Consider the following 20,737-nt stretch of genomic DNA (forward strand, 5'->3'; position numbering starts at 1 on the left):
ATAATGAGTTCATATTGAACTTGTTATTTCGTTCGTTCTAGTTAAACAACGACAGATTACGTCTGATAATATAAGTACGCAATTTGGTGGTTTTTGCATTTTGAAATATATTGGTTTTAAATATATTCAATTTCTGCATAATCAAAATTTAGGAGAGTAAAGTATAGATCTATCCTATTCGACTTTCTATTAACAAAAAATAAAAACTAAAATTCCCTTTAATTTTTTTAGAAACCATGCACCGATCATTTTGATTTTTGAATCATCATTTCTACCTCTATACAAATATTCATTCCTTATAATATTAACCATTTCATTTCATTTCATTCATAATTCACTGTAAATGTTAAGTTTTGACGAATTTGGATTTGAAATTTTGATTTGGAATTAGCATGATGGTAAAAAGAATTACAGGGTTGGAGTCTTGGAGAGATTATAGGGAAATTGTGGTGCTATTTGGGCATTACCGATTGGGCTTCGGTCATTTGGCCCAAATTCTTGTAAATAGACACGAGTCACACCACTATAGGTTCCTTTGCCAATTGGGTCCAAATTCACCCACTCTGCCTAATTAAACAAGAGGCTCCACACTAAAAAAAACATCACAGCACAATCCATCCATTTAGTTTTACCATTGTTTTATATTGTAGTAGTACATTTTTTTTAAAACTGGCATAAAGTTGTACCATTGTTTTACATCGTCAATTTTTGCCTATGTGGCCTCCGAATCATTCTTATTGAAACGACTATAGGTTCCCTTTGCCAATTGCAATTCATTCTTTTCATGCCACCCCTATCTGTTAAAATTAGTGCTAAACTTTAGGAACTAACAGATATGTTTAGTGGTTGTTTTTAATTAGTTTGTTCTGTTATTTTCTATTCTAGAATTTAGGAGTCACTCGTAGAGTGATTTAGTAGTCAATTTAATTCTGTTATTCTGTTTTGTTAGTGGCAGATAGTGCTAGAGAGATTTTAGGAAGTTGTTGAGCAGCTTGCCTATAAATAAGTTGTATCTGGAAGTATTTTATATACACACTGATTTTCTGCCATCGTATAGCTTTCTTTTCTGCTTTCCTTTTATTTGTTTTATGGTACCAGAGCCAGGTTGTACTCTTGGGAAAGCTCTTGTCGTCAATACGATGGAAGCTTCAAATGGTGGAAATAATCAGTTCGGGATGGAGAAACTTGTAGGCCATAACAACTACAAGTTCTGGAGGATGTGTATGGAGGCATATCTTCAAGGTCAGGATCTGTGGGAGCTAGTCGCCGGTGCCGAAACGGAGGTCCCCAGAGATGTTCCTGAAAATGCCGAATCACGAAGGAAGTGGAAGATCAAGTGCGGTAAGGCACTCTTTGCGCTGAGGACATCTATCAGCAAGGAGTTCATTGATCATGTTCGTGATGTGAGCTCTCCAAAAGAAGTTTGGCAAACACTTGAAAGTGTTTGTACCAAGAAAAACACCGCAAGGCTGCAACTTTTGGAGAATGAGTTAGCAATGTTAACTCAAGGAGGTATGTCAGTTTCCGAATACTTTTTACGGATTAAAAGTTGTTGTGCTGAAATATCAGAGATAGACACGAACGAAAAGATCAGCGAAGCACGTCTGCGTCGCTATCTTATTCGTGGTCTGAGGAAGGAGTATGGGCCCTTCGTTACCTCGATCCAAGGGTGGTCAAATCAGCCTTCAGTAGAGGAGCTAGAGAATCTGCTTTGTAATCAAGAAGCCTTGGCGAAACAAATGGCGAAAAATCTTGATTCTGATGCTGTTCTTTTCTCAAAAGGGAAATCAAACAAGAAGAATGCTTGGACTTCGAACAAGGGCAAGGATGAAGACACGAGTGCAGACAAAGGCAAATCTCCAAGTAAGAAACCTATCACGTGTTTCAGGTGTGGAAAACTTGGGCATATTAAGAAGAATTGTCGTGTTAAGCTTACTAAAGCTAACGTTGCCTGCACAAATGATGGAGATGATAAAATTGAATGGGACCAGTGCTTCACCGTTGAAGAAATCAAAGGAAAGGCAGGTGATGTCCATGTTAACTACATCAACGACAAGGAGGAATGGATCATCGATTCTGGTTGCTCTCATCATGCAACCGGAAATGCCACTTTGTTCTCAGAGATGCGTGATCACCATGGAGAGAGAGTTGTTGTCACTGCAGACAACTCAGCTCATCCAGTAGCCAAAGAAGGTGACGTGACCATTGACGTTGTCGGAAATCCATCAGCCAAAAGTGTCAAGCTTCATGATGTTTACCACGTTCCAGGTTTGAAACGAAATCTAGTTTCGGTCACTCAAATTACAGAATCTGGAAAGTATGTCTTGTTTGGTCCTAATGATGTGAAGGTGCTTGATAATGTGAAGAATATTTCTGCTGATATAACGTATATTGGAGAGAAGAAGGGTTCTTTGTTTGTTATGTCAGCTGGTGAAGCTTATGTCAAGAAAACTAGTCAAACCGACAATACATCGATATGGCATGCTCGGTTAGGGCATGTAGGCTATCAGCTACTGCAGCAAATGTCGTCTAAGAAGCTGATCGCTGGTATGCCTACTCTGGTGAATGTGCGCGAAGATGTAATTTGTCAAGGATGTCAATATGGTAAATCACATAGACTTCCTTTTAAAAAGTCCTTGAATCGTAGATCTACATTGTTCGAGTTAGTTCACACAGATTTGATGGGGCCGACTAGAACACCAAGCTGCAGCAGTCATCGCTATGTTATGGTGTTGGTGGATGATCACTCAAGGTTCACTTGGGTGAAATTTTTGAAAGAAAAGAGTGAGGCTCTGTCCAAGTTTGTGGAGTTCAGAAATGCTGTTGAAAAGGAGTTTGGGAAGAAGATAAAGTGCCTCCGCAGTGACAATGGTGGAGAATATATGTCAGATGCTTTCTTCAAATATTGCGAAGACAATGGCATTCAACGGCAAATGACTTGTCCCGACACTCCTCAGCAGAACGGAGTGGCGGAAAGAAAGCTAGCTCATCTCACCTCAGTTTGTCTTTCATGGCTGCATGAAAAGAATCTTCCTCGAGAACTTTGGGCTGAAGCTGTTAAATGTGCCTGTCATGTGACGAACAGGCTGCCTCCCTGGCCAGGTACTCAAAAATCACCTTTTGAGATTTTATATGGTGACGTTCCAGATGTCAGTTACTTTCGGGTCTTTGGTTCTATTTGCTACGTACATGTTCCTAAGTCTAATAGAACTAAGCTTGACCCGAAAGCGAAGAAGTGTATATTTGTTGGATATGACTGTTATAGAAAGGGCTGGAGGTGCATGGATCCAAAGACAATGAAGTATACTACGTCTAGAGATGTGGTATTTGATGAAGTGTCGTCTCTTTATGCTGTTCGAGAATTCGCAGCTCTTGATGGGGATCAAGATTGTTTGGAGCCACTATTTCCTGACGTAGATGAACAAGTCTCTAGCCGTGAAGAGGCTGAAAATGGTTCACCAGCTTCAGCTTCTGAACAGATTGCTGATGCTTATGGAAGTGCAGAAAGTAGTGATGTGCAACAAGTTTCTGGAAGGCCGAGAAGAGAGATACGACAACCAGATTATCTCAAACATTATGAGGTAGATATCAATCATTGTTCGGTTGTATCGTGTTTCTTTACAGGAGAGATGAATGCTGAAGATCCAATAAGCTATGAAGAAGCAAAGGGCTGTCCAAATTGGGAAAAAGCTATGCGAGAGGAGATCGAAGCCTTAGACAGAAACGAGACATGGGAGCTGGTGTGCAGGCCTGAAAACTGTCAAATCGTCTCGTGCAAATGGGTATTCCGCATCAAAAAGAAGTCGGATGGAACCATTGACAGGTTTAAAGCTCGTTTAGTTGCTCGCGGGTTTTCTCAAAGCTATGGAATTGACTATGAGGAGACTTTCAGTCCAGTAGCAAAAATGGTGACAGTAAGATCTATTTTCTCTATTGCTGCGCTCAAAGGTTGGAAGTTGTGGCAACTCGATGTAAAGAATGCATTTCTTTATGGTGAGCTGGATCGTCCGGTGTTTATGGAACAGCCCGAAGGCTTCGTCTCAACAAAGTTTCCAGCCTATGTGTGTCGTTTGAAGAAGGCGTTATATGGCTTGAAGCAAGCACCTCGAGCTTGGTATGGTAAAGTTGCTCAATACCTTCTCTTTTGTGGTTTTAGAGTATCTACCTCAGATTCCAGTTTGTTCGTCAAAATAGAACCACATGTGCATCTTCTAGTATTATTGTATGTTGATGATATGATAATAACGGGAGGAAATGAGTCAGAAATCGTTGAGTTGATGGCTGATCTATCTGTTCGCTTTGAGATGAAAAATTTGGGAGAGGTTGAATGTTTCCTTGGCTTAGAAGTGGAGAGAGCAGATCAAGGATATTTTGTCTCTCAAAGAGGCTATGCAAGGAGTCTCTTGGAGCGCTTCAACATGGGGGAGTCGAAAGAAATGGCTACACCAATGGAATCAAATCTCAAGTTGAAGAAAGATGAAGGAAAGCCACTGAAAGATGCTAAGAAGTTTCGACAGCTTGTTGGGAGTCTGATTTACTTGACCATCACAAAGCCCGAGATCTCTTACTGTGTTGGTGTTGTTGCACAATTTATGCAAAATCCAAGGAGTTATCATTTAGATGCTGCGAAGAGAATCCTGCGCTATGTGAAAGGAACTATAAGCCACGGGCTACTATATAAGAATTGTGATAAATTCTTGTTGAGTGGATTTGTTGATGCAGATTGGGCTGGAGACTCAAATGATCGTCGGTCAACTACGGGCTACTGTTTTGATATTGGTTCAGCGGTCGTTTCATGGTGTTCGAAGAAACAAGATACTGTGGCCTTGTCAAGTAGTGAAGCAGAGTATGTTGCAGCAACCATGGCTGCACAAGAATGTGTTTGGCTGAAGAGATTGATTGGAGATATGCTAAGCAATGTCGACTATCCTGTGCAGATCAAGTGCGACAATGAAAGTGCTATAAAGTTGGCTTCAAATCCAGTTTTTCATGCTCGTACGAAGCACATTGAAGTTCGACATCACTTTATTCGTGAGAAGGTTCTTAATCAAGAAGTCAAGCTAGAGGGAGTCTGCACCAACGATCAAGTGGCTGATATTTTCACTAAGGCCTTGGCGAAGTCTAAATTCGAGCTTTTCCGTGCTGCCTTAGGTGTTGTTGATCGGGAGTTTGCACTAAGGGGGAGTGTTAAAATTAGTGCTAAACTTTAGGAACTAACAGATATGTTTAGTGGTTGTTTTTAATTAGTTTGTTCTGTTATTTTCTATTCTAGAATTTAGGAGTCACTCGTAGAGTGATTTAGTAGTCAATTTAATTCTGTTATTCTGTTTTGTTAGTGGCAGATAGTGCTAGAGAGATTTTAGGAAGTTGTTGAGCAGCTTGCCTATAAATAAGTTGTATCTGGAAGTATTTTATATACACACTGATTTTCTGCCATCGTATAGCTTTCTTTTCTGCTTTCCTTTTATTTGTCGCCAAGTACCCGTGCGTCCCCGCTATCCTCGTCGTGAGGCGCCCCTCCCCCATCTCCCCTCGCTTGGCCAGCCCGAAATCCGCCACCCTCGCCCTCATCTGCGCGTCCAAGAGTATGTTCGTCGGCTTGATGTCCCGGTGGTAGACCGGAGGGTTGACGCCGCGGTGGAGGTAGAGCAACGCGTTGGCGACGTCCAAGATCACGCTCTTCCTCTGCGGCCACGGCATTGCTCTGTCCGACCCTCTCTGTTTTGGGAAGAGGTGCTCGCTTAGGTTGCCGTTGGGCATGTAGTCGTAGATGAGGTATTTTTGATCGGTGGTGTCGTCGACGCAGCAGCCACGGAGAGGGACCAGGTTTCGGTGGCGCAAACTGGTGATGATCTCGACTTCGCTCACAAACTCCAACTCTGTATCGATTACTTTCTTCACGGCGATCAAGCTGCCATCTCCTAGTTTGCCTTTATACACCTCTCCAAATTGCCCTCTCCCAATCAAATTTCTTGGTGACAAGTTATCAGTTGCTTTCTCAATATCATTGATTTTGTACCACAATGTGTCCGTCTTGGGCCTCCAGTTGAGCAGCGGCCTATCGTCCGAGGAGTCGGAATCCGAGCTCGGAAACCCATCCGACTCTGAGGCTGCCACCTGCTTCTCTCCGATCACTACAAGAAATTCAAGATTAGTTAGGCTAACAGTACTAATAAAAACGCTAAATTATAGAAAAAATCACAAAATTTGATCAAACCCTAGTTCAAATTCAAAATTCAATTACTGTGAAATGCTAAATTAGGCTAACAGTACTAATTAAAATGCTCAATCATCAGAAAAAATCCTAAAATCGTAAAAGCAAAATTGTATCCACAAACCTCCTTTGAGTAGGAAAGCGACGAGGCAAGTCACCACCACGGCGGCGAAACCAGCGCCGGCGGCGGCAAGGATGAGGCTCCGATCCCCTCCTCCGGCTCCGCGGGAGAGCAAAGGCAAGCCGAAGATACAAGAGAGCGCTCCGGTGCTGTGAGGCCCGAGCTCATTGACCACTCCAGCGGCATACAGAATCGTATAATGAAAGCAGCCAGTGGAGTGCGAGATATTCCCATCAATCTCCAGCAATCGCGACTGCGCCCTAAACCCCGCGCCGACGCAGGCATCGCAGGCGCCGAGGTCAGACAGATCGCGGCGGCACGCGAGGTCGAGAGGCGTGGACTCCCCCAGCAGCGCCACCCAGTCGCGCCTGGTCTGGAGGCCCGCGCAGACGTCGGTGGTGTTGACGAAGCGGTGCGGCGCGAAGCAGGCGGAGGCGATTTGGCGCGGGAGGGCGAGGCGGTCGAGTTTGGATTGGAAATTGGAGAGGCAGGACGACGCCGTTTCGAGGTCGGGGAGGCGGAATAGGGATGTGTTTTTCAAGCGGTGCGCGAAGGCGACGCCGTAGAGGCTGGTGAGCGTTTGGCAGCAATTGGGGGAAGGAATACCCGTTGACGGCCGGCAAGAGGAGGTGTCCCAGGGGATTTTGACCACGTATTCTAGATCCAGGGGGCATGCCGATGATCGGGTGAAGAAGAAGAAGAAGATTGCAGAGATTATGGCATGAGGAATCATGTTTTCACCTCAAAATCAAGGCTGGCTTCATCCTCAAAGACGATGATTTCTTCTTTATTGTTGAAATTTCTGTCCGGAGTGAAACAATAAGGAAATATCTTAACACCCAGTAAAGTAAGTTTCAGCCTACATCAAATTAAGAAAATTGGGAAAGTGATTGATTGGGAAATTTGATTTTCATTCAAACTTAAAATTATTAGTTGAGATTTACGGAGTAGTTTATTACTTAATTGACCTAATCATAATATTTGAGCATGTGTAACCATTACTGAGGGATCAATTACTAATTTATCATTTAATTGCTAACTACAACTAATATAAAATTATACTCTCTTCACTCCAAGGTACTTCAAGGTAAGTGACTTACTTTTTTTAGGCACAGAATTTAAGGAATGGTATTTAAATAAATTAAAATGGAGAGAGTAAAATATGAGAGAGGAAAAAGTAGAAGAGAGAAGAGAGAATAAAGTAGATGGAAAATAAAGTAAGAGATATAACTTTTTGCTAAGAATGGAAATAGGTCATTTATAGTGGAACACCCCAAAAAAGAATACAAGTCACTTATCTTAGGACGGAGGGAGTATGATTTTAGAAAACATGTGGTCTACAATTTGCCGCGGGTAATTTTTATTTTTATTAATTAAATTGAAAAGGATAAAAAAAACTATCAAATTAGAGTTTTGGATGAAAATGTCAATATAGTGTTTCGAAAATATCAACACGACAATGTGAACACAATGCTTTGATTATGTTAACACATAGCTTATATTGATATTCTACATGTATTATATTGACATATTTTATCATATTGACATTTGTTGCGGTACGAAAAAATTGAAAATTATTGATTTTTTTTTTAAAATTTTGACATCGGAACATATGCAAGTGAGATCTCATTAGAATCCTTATGAAATTATCTTTAATTTGATATATGTTGTGCGAAAAAATAATTTAAATTGAGAAAGTTATATGCGTTTTAAAATTATGAGATATTTTTTTAAAGGGTTTTTGGCTTTTTAAACCAAAACCTTTCTCCGAATTTCGGTTTTTCCCATGAACTATGAGATTTGTTTTTAAAACCACGAACTTTCATTTCATTAGGATTTTTCCAACCGACCTGAATAGCATAATTCAAAATGTTAAAGTTGTGTTTTGTTTATTCAAAAGTTGTCATTTGTTATGTAATAATTGTGACTATATGTATTATTGTGCCAAATAGGATCCAAGTAATCAATTTAGTGACAAATAGGATTAAAATTGACATGTAGACAACCCGGGTTTCGTCGTTGACCCGCCGGGGGAAAATCCTAACGAAATGAAAGTTCGTGGTTTTAAAAACAAATCTCATAGTTCATGGGAAAAACCGAAATTCGGAGAAAGGTTTTGGTTTAAAAAGCCAAAACCCCTTTTTAAAATTAGTTACAACTAATTTGTGGTAAATTGACTTTAATAAGTTATTGACTTTTTTTTATGGTATTTACATCCCGGGCTAATCATCTAGGAGAAAAAATTCAGTGATCTCGGAATACCACGATGTAAAGCAAATGTGGTATACCCTACCAATAGTATTTTGACAAATAGATATGCATATTGGTCTCACCTCCAACTAGAATGACACATAGACACACACAATTATGGAAATTTCTCACGTTCATACATAGATAATATAGCTCCATATACACATATATGCACATTAATTACCATCCAATTACCATCCAATCTAGGCTCTTAATTTGAATATAGAATGACTATTATTTAATTATAGTGGCATGTTTGATAAGTTAGTAATACCAAGATAGAGAATTATATATGGACATTTCTAATTGTTTGATATCATAGTTAAGCTTAACTCAAAGCCCAATATAAGACCAAGGCCCTATCTAATCTTACTAAAATTATAACATGTTAGAGCACTCCCAATGGAGTTCCCTAAAAACTCCCTTATTTCTCCCTAACTCCTGCCACATCAGCGCCACATCAGCACCAAAATTTATCCCCAGTTTTTAGCCAAGTGCTACATTGGTTTCTCCCTTATTTCTCCCTTATTTCTCCCTAACTCAACATTTCATTTTTACATCATTATTTTTTATATTATTTAATTTTCCCTACAAATGTATTTAATAAATAGACTAATAATGAACAATTCATCGTTGTATTAATCATTGGAAAATATAATACAACGAGAAAAAAAAAACTACAAATAAAAAACGCAAATAAACAAAGATTTAAAAAAAAAAAAAAATCTAAGACGGAGGGGCCGGAGGGGCGTCGGGATCGAGCCCCAGCGTACTCTGCAGGTGTTGGATGCATTTCCAGAGGGCCGCCTTTTCTTCAGGGGTCCCGCCGCCGGTGAAGTACAGCGTGTACATCTGGGTCAGATTGGCGACATTGCTCGAATAAGTGGCTTTTTCTAAGTCGATGACGGATTCCGACGCGACTTCCGACGTTGCGCCCTTCCCCTTCCGCCTCCCCTTCGCCTTCTTCACTCCCTCCGGGCGCTCGTGCGGACCATCCCCACTCAAGTCGATGTGGGCCGCGCTCCCCTCGCTCTCCGAAACGCTAAGTCGCGAGCGCACCGATTTCCCGTGCAGCGCGCTGTGCATCTCCGTCCGGAATTTGGGGAGATCCTTCAGCTTATCGTAGATGTTCCAATACTTGAAGCCCTTCGTCGACAAGTACTGGCTACTATACATCCGGATGGCCTCATCTCGGACCATGTGCTCGTTCTGGCCACTCGTCATGTGAGTCATCAAGTTAGAATAAATACCGTTGAAGTGCCCGCAGTCCCTCATGAGGCGCTCCCAATGCCGACGGATCGCCTCGCTGCCATGGTCCTTCATTGAGGCGGTCTTGTGGCTCCCGCATGCTTCGCGGCAATCCGCTCCCGAATATGATCTCACTGCAGTAGTTCTTTGCTGCGCTCCGCGTCTGTGACGTGTCCGCCCGGTGCCAGTCGGCTATCGGCTCGGACTCTTGCAGAGTGTAAGTAGTCCTTACCCGCTTCGGCCTCTCATCGGAACCCGTATCAGCTCGCAATGGCCGACGACGCCGGCGCCCTTCCTCCTCCCGCTCCTAGAAGGCGGCTCGGTGGGCGTTTCTTCCACCTCGAAGTCCTCCGCGCTCGGTGTCGCGGCCCGAGATTCTTGGTCGCCCGGGTTGATCCGGGGGTGTCGAACTGGGGCCGATACACATCGTCGGCTGGAAAGGGCATTCGCCGGCGAGTTGAAGTACGGAGAAAGTCTCCGCGCCGGAGGAGTCTGCAAAGGAGACGGACCCCCGTATGGAAGTTGGCCGGGAGGAGAACCCATCGCCAACAACGACTGCATCCACTGCTCGTTTGCTTCATCCGTGTTGGGAATTTGTGAACTCGACTCTTTCCCCTTACCCTTATCCTTACCCGATCGGGAACTTTTCTTCCAAAAGCTCATAATTTTGATGAAAATTGAAGATTGGGAGAAGAGATTGAAAATGGAGAGAATGAAGATTGTGGGTGATGAATGGAGGAAGTGGAGGAAATATTTATAGGGGTGGAATGTAAAATAGCCGTTGGGTTCAAAAAAAAAAAAAAAAAAATTTTAATTATCGCCGATTATCGCCGAGCGTCGCCACAGTGGCCGGCGATCGCTCGGCGATAATCCGGCGTTAGAACGCCACTCGGCGAAGCAACGGCAACATTATCGCCGAATTATCGCCGACTTCGCCACAATGGCCGGCGATAATTCGGCGATAACCGGCGATTTATCGCCGAGATTTACGCCAATTCCATTGGGAATGCTCTTAGCCTTGTTTATATATCTCACCAATTTGTCAAGTTAAGTCATGTTATTTAATATACAATATAAATTTAGATAATTTCTTTTCTATCAAACAACGGAAAAAAATCATATCTTTGCATATCTTGACATGAAGCCCGTATTTCTTATCTTGTTTTACATATCTTCTCATATCCCATCTTTTGAGTTAGCAATGTAACACTCCCCTTCTTTGTAATATAAAAAATAATGTCATTTATTTATTTACGTGGGGAAGTTAATTTCATTGATGATTCGCCTTTTATTTATTCTTTTTACGGTTAAAGTTCAAAATCACTCTTAAAAGTGTTTTGCAATTAGACCATATTAGCTAGTTAATTATCATTCTAATTAAATATTTTTAACATAATTAATTATCCTTTAAATAATTAAGTATATTTTAATCCAATTAGTTAAAATGATAGTTAACTCACTAATCTAATTGTTAATTTATGACGAAATTATTAATTACTACTACTATATACATCAAAACATGATCAAATTATTAATTACTACTACTATATACATCAAAACATGATCGAACGGCCAGAGAGGTTAACTTCTAATTTCGTAGCAATTTCTTTAGAATGCGGAGGGGCCACACCACACAAGCGAACAACTTCCAGTTGAGTGGGTGTGTCACTAAATACATAACATTATTTCTAGGCAATTGTATGCTTGAATGATATGTCACGAGAACATTTTTTTTAGCATTATTTTAATTTATCACAATCTACTAGAAGAAGAAAAACCATAGGAGGAGAGTGTTTAGGTAATAGTACTACTGCAATGGTCTTCTTTTAGTTGGTGCAACTTTCCTAGTAATGCATGGGAACTTAGTTTCCAAAGTGGTGGGTCTTCATATTCATTTTATTTTCCTTGTCAAATGGAGGACTTATATAGTCAATAACATGATGAGTTTTTAAGCTGTGTTTACATATGAACTTGAACAAAATTTGTATCAAATGGTGGTGTATTTTGTTAGGTCATCTTGAACTATTTACACCAACTCAAATTCATTTTTAAGTATGAATTATATTAAAAGGTCATTTTATTCCAACTATTTACACCACACTCAAACTTTATATTATTTTTAATATATGTCTCACAAAATTTTTATTTGATATTGTTCCATAAAGAAAATGATGAATTTAAGTTTTTCAACAAGTTTGCTATATGATTGAAAAAATTTTCTACGCAAAAATTGAGATTTTGTGCAAAATTGGAGATAGTCTTGTAACTTACAACATGAGGTCTTGTCGGTAAGATTCCTAAGTGTCTTAAAAATTAAATGAAACTTCTAAAAAAAATCTTATACTCCGTATTTAATGGAATTTAGGGAAAGCCATAAAATATTAATAGTAGTAAATAAAATTGTAAACCTAGAAAGAGCAAAATTTTCTTGTGAATAATTTGTACATAGTTGGAAAACCTATAAACCATCTTACACTTTCTCTAATGGTATTTTAAAATTTAAAATAGAATAAGCAATTAGCTTCGATAATACTCCAAAATCAATTTCATCGTGGATTTTGAGTCAAATATACATATTTTTGGGTTTGTACTAAAACAAATTCAAATCACATTTTTAAATTTTATGAGTAAAATATAGAGAAAATTTGAGTTTAATGTAAATGGTTAAAGTAAAATCACCATTTTTGGACTTACACTAAAACAAATTTATATTACATTTTCAAATTTTTATGAGTAAAATATAAAAAAAATCTTTTAAATTTAAGTTTAATATAAATAGTTAAAGTAAAATCCCTATTTGATAGCATGACATTTACACTTGAATTGTCATCGCATACACAAGCATACGCTTCACAGCATAGTCTTCTCAAAGACCTCTTTGATGGACTTCATCTACTCCTAATTATGACTGAAGTGTAAAATTGACTTAATGTCAATACAAAATTTTCAGTAAAATTAATCTTCTGTTGAGACTATAATTTGGATTTTAGTTGTAAAATTGATTTAAACAAAATTAGTACTACTACTTATATGCACTATAAAATTATACCATTACGTATGTTTAGATTTGTAAAGAATAAATCTCAACAATAACTACTTATTAATTTTAAATAATTAGAACATAGAGTAGTTTGTAATTGGCATTGTAATTTATGTAACAATCACTAAATTTCTACTATGCACACGGATTGATTATAGTTCACTCTTTTCATATAATTAATTGTAATTAGTGTAACAGTCAGCAATATTATGTACTACAGATTAACTCTACATGTTTGCAGATATAATACATGCTTGAAGGACATACTTGGACTAGCTCAAAAATATCATTTTTGAGAATTGTTATCCAATTTACCTATAAATTAAATACTATAGGACATGACAGATGTAAACACCGTGATATTCACATGTACTACCTTCAACTTATTTAGTTTGATATCCTAAATTAAATACGGCTGGTACGAAAGCATATATTCAGTTACTTACTGTAAAAAAAAAATTTTGTTTGTCATAGCAAAGATGCCTCAGAATGCCTCCTAATAAAGCGCTTCATGTTATATCTCATTTGTTTGGCATTTGAACCATCTGATTAAATTTATTTTCTTACTTTTCCTCGAGAGATCTCTCTTGCCCTTCCCTCCCATCATCTTCTCTCTTTTTCCAGTCCCCCTGCAGATGGGAGATTCTTCAAAGTCACAAACATCAAACTGGTATAACATTCTCGGAATCCCGAAATCGGCATCCCTCTCAGAGATTTGTAAAGCATACAAATCTCTGGTGAAGAAATGGCATCCTGACAGAAATCCCTCCAACAAGATAGAAGCTGAAGCCAAATTTCGTTCCATCAATGAAGCCTACAGGGTAAGACGCACTAAGCATCTATCTCATCATATATAATTTGTTATTATCATATCATCCTTGACACAACTTCTCTTTCAGGCCCTTAGCCTCAAGAAAAGAGAGGAAGACATCCTCAAGAATAGAGGAGGAGAAGGCAATGCATATGGCGAACGTAAGCCCAAACACAAGAAGAAAAAGTCACACGATTGTGACAAAGCCAACGGACTCCAAATTTCCAATCCAACCCTTCTTTCACGTACAACAAGCCGCACAAGCCCTCTAACCAGCCCCACATTATCCAGCAGGAGAAATAATATACCTCCTGCTCCTCCCTTTGGATTACATCCTTTGTCCGTAGGAGACACGCCCACGACACCCTCCACGCCCGAAGACCTTGTCCCTTTATCTAAAGTAGCTAGCCGGAGATGCAGCACTCCCATATTCTTTTCACAATCTGCAGCTCGTATAAAACCTCCTCCTGTTCAGAAAAAGATCGCATGCACCCTTGAGGAACTGTGCCTTGGATGTGTCAAAAATATCAAGATCACAAGAGATGCCATATATTCAGGGTATCATGCAATTAATTTCTACTCTTCACTCATCTTCAAAAAAGTAACATGAAACTTGAACAGGTTGATAGTTGAAGAGGAAGAGATACTTACAATCCACGTGCAGCCGGGATGGAAGAAGGGCACGAAGATCACGTTTGAAGGGAAGGGTGATGAAAAGCCAGGGACTCTCCCTGCTGACATAGTATTCTCCGTTGTTGAGAAAAAGCATTCGTTATTCAGACGAGATGGTGATGATTTGGAGCTTGTGTTGGAGGTCCCTCTTGTTCAAGCTCTAACGGGATGCACCACTCCAATCCCTCTGCTTGGAGGAGGCCAGATGACGGTGTCCATAGATGATATCATATATCCAGGATATGAGAAGAAAGTACCTGGACAAGGCATGCCTATTTCAAAAAAAGGTAATAGAGGAAACCTCAGACTCAAGTTCCTGGTTGAGTTTCCAGCTGAACTCAGCAACGATCAACGGGTGCAGATAGTTAACATTTTAGAAGGATGTTCTTCATCATTCGACTAATTTAGTGAACACCTGCGTTGTTTTCAATCAAGAGATGGATCTCAGTAGACATGTCCGATCATTACATTGATTGGGGTTGAGTCGTGTGAACGGCCTCTTTTTGTTTCAAGTGATAGGCATATTGTATCATGATGTACATACTCTGTACCTTCATCCAAGAAAGATTTTCTTTTGTTGTTGAAAATATGAGTTTCCCAAAGATGAAAATGGCTTGATATATAAGTCAAACAAGATGTTTCTTCACTTCTAACTTGAAGGGGCTATCAACACATAGGAGAATCCACAACTAGTGCGAGGTCTAGGATAGACATTTTGTTAGTTCATTCATTTGGATAAATATAACCACACCTTGAACAGAATTCAAATTCAAGATGTGGCAAAAGATTATGAAATAAAATGGGACTTTGGGATATCCTTAGTTTATTATACAAGCATCTAGTAAACTAAACTTAGTCTTTGGATGGTGGAGGTTGATCCTTTAGGAAGGGAACCTCAACTAGAGTCCCAACAACAGTGTCTCCAACTGTTACAGAGTCCCCCTCTGAAGCTGCCCTCCTCTTAATATATCCAAGTCCAAAAGGCCCAGACGCTTTCGTACCATCCGTATAGCTTGTCAGTTTTCCCACCTGTAACATGACAGGTTTTCATCAAACCTTCATTAAGGTTGATAAGTTGCAAACAACAACACTGATCTGATGTGTTCATGCATGCTTCAATTGCTTTTGTGTGTGTGTGTGTGTGTGTGTGTGTGTTTGGGGGAGTAAATCGGCCTTCAAATAACTCTCAATTGTTCAAAATTTTCACAATGTTGTCAAATCGCTTCTAATTTAATGCTGAGGGTGGAAACCTAAAATGTGTATATGGCTTAAACTATTGATATACTAAACGATGTGGCTGGATTAACACCAGTTCAGATTGTCACGGTGATATTACTTCGTCCAAAACTGATAATGGTGTGAAAATCATGATACATGAAAGTTCATATATTTAGAGGCATAATTATTAATTCATATGCAAAATCATAATAAGAATTGGGTGAAAGTTCGCGTATTTAGGCACACTTGCCTCCTTTTTTAACCTTAACTCAGAAGAAGCTATTAAGGTAGTCAGAAAGACATTGGTGATATTGAGTGAATATTGTGCATTACCTTCTTCCCGTCTACAGTAATGATGCTGCCTGGTGCCACTTGAGATGATAAACGAATTCCCCAAAATCTCTGTTTGATTCCATCATAAGTAACAAGTCTTGAGATGGTTTCTTGTCCTTTATAACATCCTGCAAAAGAATTTAGCTTCATATAACAATGCCGTATTTCATACATAGAAATGATTTTGTGTGAAACCTTTGTTGAAAGAAACAGCCCTCCAAAGACCAGCCTCTAAAACATTAAATTCGTCAGTGAGTTCTTTCCCAGGAGCTGGTCTTCCTGCAGATTTCTAACAATGTCAATGACTTGATAAGGGTGAAAGGTCAATGTACCACAAAAGGAATATTTTGTCGTAAAAGCATTAGAATGTTACAAGCAATTGAGAAAAGACAAGGACCTTGAAGAATCCTCAATGTCTCCCAAGCATCAGGACTCATAGGAACTGCCCCATGGCCTATAAGAGCTTTCCGGATGGATCCTGCAGCAGCAGGAGACATCATAAATGTGAAGCCTTCCACTGAAACAGTACTACCTACTGCCACAGTAACCGGCATCCCATCAACCTACATAACAAAACAAAGTTCACAAACATATTTATGAAATGAAAAACAACATACGAAGCACGAGATTATCATATAGTTACAGATTACAAATGTAGCAGTTATCATCTAAGAAACCAACTTGTTTTACTGTATTTCCTGCCACTATTGATGGTCACATAGATCATAATTTGCAGAAACGTGTTAGTAGCCAAAAAGTCATATAAGAAACTCAATGGACCATATAGATAGGTATTACAGATACCCTTGAAAAAGTTTCATGATCTGTTTAACCATAAAGTACAATAATATAGGAGTGTCGTTTTAGTCAACAATAACTAAAAACTAATCCAGGAGAATACACCGATTTCATGGTAGTTACAAAGGTTCAGAAGCCTACAACAAATCATGGCACATAACTGTGTAAAGAAACTATTATTAACATGATCGCCATAAGCGTTACACCCCCATTAGCTTCAATATGGCAGATATGAAATAAACTCGGCAGTACCTCAAAAATCAGAAGAAAACTTACACTGTAATGCTCATGAGAGCCATATGCTTTTCCAGTTAGATTTCCTAGATTCAATTCGTCCATTATCTGTCCCCGCAACCCAAATTGGACAGAACAGAAATGTGAAGAATGGAACATAATCAGGAAGTGAAAATTCTCAAACCATCCTAAATATACCACCAAAACATACTTTGCTGCTTTTAGGTCCCAATAATGCACACATGCTGGTCTTTTCAGTAATATCTTGAATTTCCACCTTGTCAGAGAAAAATATGTACCTGTGTCAGAAAGATGTGAGATTTATTAGGAAATGATTTCATTGGTGTTCTCATGATGTCATCAAAACAATTATAGGTTGATGGATATAACCATATAATGTTATAACTTATAACAGTTTTTATTTGTTGTAAATTATCATTGTTCACAAATGATTTTATTTGTATTCTCATAATGATATTAAAAGGATGTAATGTTGCGAGTCGTAGTATATAATTTGCTGAAATACATAATTAATCCATTCTTTAAAAAAAATTGTTATTTGAATGAGGTTTCGAAACACAATTTATCATACAACATACTTTTATGGACTATTTTCAATTAAGGGCATTCTACATAGCTATAGTGCCATTCGATAAAATTCAATTAAAATCAGATGAACACAGTTTTCTAAACCAAAGAAATGGCTTTGAATAAGATGTATCGCTGTTTCCAGAAACTGGTAGTAGTATAACGATTGGATCTAAGTTTCTAACATAGAGCTTTTAAGAAGACACTTTGCAAATATGAATAATGAATCAAGATATGCTACAATAATCTTGATAGTCAATATTAAATTAAGTTTTCCCAAAGGAAAGAAATTTTGTGGTTTTTTCTGTACACAATCAGCTAGGAAGGATGAACGAAAGCTAGTTTTGGTGTAAAGTAAAGCCAAAATAGGCTAGAAACAGAATAAAATAAATCATAAACAAATAGGAAGTTGCAGTGATTGCAAACCATAGGGAAACATTATAAAGCATACTTCTTCAGCATTTCAGTTATGCTTCCACAAGTCATTGGAGAGACAACCAGAATAACTGCATTGTTCTGTAGATGAAACATGCAGATAAACACCAATCATACAAACTTGGAAGAGTTTGAATGATAAAAATTGGGAGTATTTGCAAATACGAATTTAAATTACCATGACCCATGCATGTGAAATATCAATAGTCCGAGCTGTTGGTGTCACAAACACGGTGTCACATCCCTACAAAATTCACTCAACATTCAACACCGAAAGAGTAGCTAATATTAAGAAGTAGAGAAAAGAATGTGGGATATGCAGATGAACTACCTGGCCTTCACCAAGACATTCAAAGTTTGCAGTGGTTTGATTGTGAAGAAACTGAATACGATCTTCCCCACTGACTTTACCAGAAGTTAACAGTCAAGGATGAAAAGAATAACAATTATATGCATACTAGTTATTGTTGAGCAGTCACTCTAAGTCTAAAGTATGATCCTATTAAATGTATTCTACATCTGATTACATACTAAGTTTCTGATTATCACCATAGAAAAGAACAGCATCACAAAGATTGGTGATCAAAAGGAAAAAAAGTTGAAAAGTATGTTACCTCTTATTCGGCCATAGTCGGAAAGATCCACAACCTAGCCATCCATTATATGTTAATCAAGAAAATAAGATTATTAGAGAAAATGCATTTGGCATAATATTCAGCAGGTTCGGCTACACATAAAGAAAGATTACAAGCTAAAGTCAAATAAGTTCAATTCTCAATATGGAAGCTTGAGGAGATGGCAAAAAAAATTGTCATTTAGCAGGCATCTGGGATATCAAACTGAACAAGTTTAAAGGAATGTGATAGGTGAAAGAATGTTGTAAATGAGACTAGTTCTCCTGGAGGCAGTACATGTGAACATAAAAAATGTGCATATATAATGGCCATACTTTTATTTTTGATCTTAAACGTGGAAATTGTGAAGTGCGTGTGAGCCCACATACATAGTACAAGGAAAAATGAGTAGGCACCTGCCCTTTAGTGAGCAAAAATAAGGTCAAAATATTATAGGTGCAACAAGACTCCTAACGTAAAATATGAAGAAAACTATGCTTAATCCATTATTGGAAATTTGGAACCAAAACAAGCTTAAGAGAGAAATACATCAACGAGTAGCACACACAAAGTTAGAGGTGTTTAAATGCATAACTAGAAGAAAATTGCTGAAAAGCTATAAAACAAACTATGGAACTCTTTGACATGCTATAACTCAAAATTCTTAAACTATGCCTCATCAGATGATTATTCATCATCATGAAGCTCAACACCTTGAGCCTCCTCTTGATGAAATTCGCAAATTTCCAAGATTGTCACTTTAAGCTGCTCTTTAGCCTTTTATTAATACCACTCTCTTCATGTCTAAGCAGCCATATAATAGTTTTATTTATTAGACGAATTTAAAATGCAAGCAAAAGGACATGTATTTGTGGCTTATGCATAGTGGAATCCATATACCATTCTATATCAAATTAATCATCATTCTTTTACTTGCTCACATAAGTCAAATAAAATATTTCTTCCTGCCAAATTTGGGAGAATATGAACCAGAACAATTCATCTACTAATGATATTTTGAATAGATAGTGCTTACGCTATTATTTTAACATGAACAATGATATAAAAATATTGAATTTATCTACATACCACTGCACCATTAGCAAATGCATCCAATGCCTCATCTGCACTGGCGTATGCATCCGTGGTTCCATCTTCTTCAGGAAAAGCCGCTGTCTCCTGACAAATGAGTAACAATCAAAGAGTTCCTTGAGCAAGGAGATAGAAATAGCATTAAGCAACATAATCTCATGGAAACTTTAGCTCTAGTAATAATCTTCTATTAGAAAGCAATATCACTATTCTTCCATTTTCCAAATTAAGAATCACGTTTGAGAAAACACAAAGCCAGTTGCTAAGTGATGGAAGCATTGAGATGGATATCATTTCCATGAACCCGAAACTCATTCAATAAATCACCTATTAATAGCCAGACGTTCCAATTTACTAAAAATAATCCATCAGCACAATCTCATAATTAGGGTAAAGCACGCTTCAACAAAGAATAACCTAACAAACTCACAGCTATTTGATTGAACAGTGTCGGGAATGATGTGTACTCAGCAAAGACTAAATGTGTGAGAGTGCGTGTGAAATGGAGTAGATTGAAGTGAGAGCGGCTAACCAGCGGGTCGAGGTCGATGGGAGGAGGGGAGAGGTCGAAAGGAAGCGCCGCCGGTGACAGCAAGGGCCCCGTCTTGGTCTTCTTCTGACGACAGCAAAACGCGTGGGCTTGGAGCTTGTGAGACGGCAGCGCGCCGTGGAAGGAACGGCGTGCCGAGAAGAAGCATGAAATTGAGGTGGGATGGGATAGCATATCCGTCTATTCCGGCCAACGGATTTTGGTATCTCCGATCAGAATTTGGGCTGCGGATTATTTTAACTACTATCAACCCCTGTGCGTTGCACCTATTGAATTTTGTCATACAAAATTGAAAATATAAATTAAATAAACTATGATAAAATAAATAGAATTATATAGAGGTTTTAAATCACTAATCCAGTTCAAACCAATGGCATCAATTAAGAAGCAATCTTTGATTATATTATTAATAATTTTTGGCGATGTTGAAAAATCAAAATAACTTTTCATGATTGTCTTGAAATATTGAAATTTTAATTTAATAATATTGAAATTAATTATATATATTATTCATCTATC

The 20,737-nt window shown here is 38.5% G+C and overlaps 3 protein-coding genes across 3 annotated transcripts; 1 reads left to right on the forward strand and 2 right to left on the reverse strand.

The window, feature by feature from the left end:
- Window positions 1-5,319: 5,319 nt before the first annotated feature.
- LOC125206817 (probable receptor-like protein kinase At1g11050) lies at window positions 5,320-7,193 on the reverse strand. Its single transcript, XM_048106040.1, has 2 exons — window positions 6,339-7,193; window positions 5,320-6,134 (listed from the first exon to the last, which is right to left on the reverse strand). Exons 1-2 carry the CDS (start codon window positions 7,066-7,068, stop codon window positions 5,320-5,322), a joined length of 1,545 nt encoding a protein of 514 aa, XP_047961997.1. The 5' UTR covers window positions 7,069-7,193.
- A 6,179-nt stretch (window positions 7,194-13,372) lies between these two features.
- LOC125208206 (dnaJ homolog subfamily B member 1) lies at window positions 13,373-14,919 on the forward strand. The gene is made up of 3 exons (XM_048107789.1): window positions 13,373-13,694; window positions 13,773-14,242; window positions 14,306-14,919. The coding sequence occupies exons 1-3, from the start codon at window positions 13,509-13,511 to the stop codon at window positions 14,757-14,759; spliced, it is 1,110 nt and encodes a 369-aa protein (XP_047963746.1). The 5' UTR covers window positions 13,373-13,508; the 3' UTR covers window positions 14,760-14,919.
- Window positions 14,920-15,058: 139 nt separating this feature from the next.
- Window positions 15,059-20,493, reverse strand: LOC125208205 (putative transferase At1g60990, chloroplastic). Its single transcript, XM_048107788.1, has 12 exons — window positions 20,201-20,493; window positions 19,666-19,755; window positions 18,577-18,610; window positions 18,294-18,367; window positions 18,141-18,206; window positions 17,979-18,043; window positions 17,151-17,238; window positions 16,982-17,047; window positions 16,305-16,470; window positions 16,103-16,186; window positions 15,908-16,035; window positions 15,059-15,385 (listed from the first exon to the last, which is right to left on the reverse strand). The coding sequence occupies exons 1-12, from the start codon at window positions 20,390-20,392 to the stop codon at window positions 15,209-15,211; spliced, it is 1,230 nt and encodes a 409-aa protein (XP_047963745.1). The 5' UTR covers window positions 20,393-20,493; the 3' UTR covers window positions 15,059-15,208.
- Between the last annotated feature and the right edge of the window lie 244 nt (window positions 20,494-20,737).

Source organism: Salvia hispanica, chromosome 2 (genome assembly GCF_023119035.1).
Source record: "Salvia hispanica cultivar TCC Black 2014 chromosome 2, UniMelb_Shisp_WGS_1.0, whole genome shotgun sequence".
NCBI lineage: Eukaryota > Viridiplantae > Streptophyta > Magnoliopsida > Lamiales > Lamiaceae > Salvia > Salvia hispanica.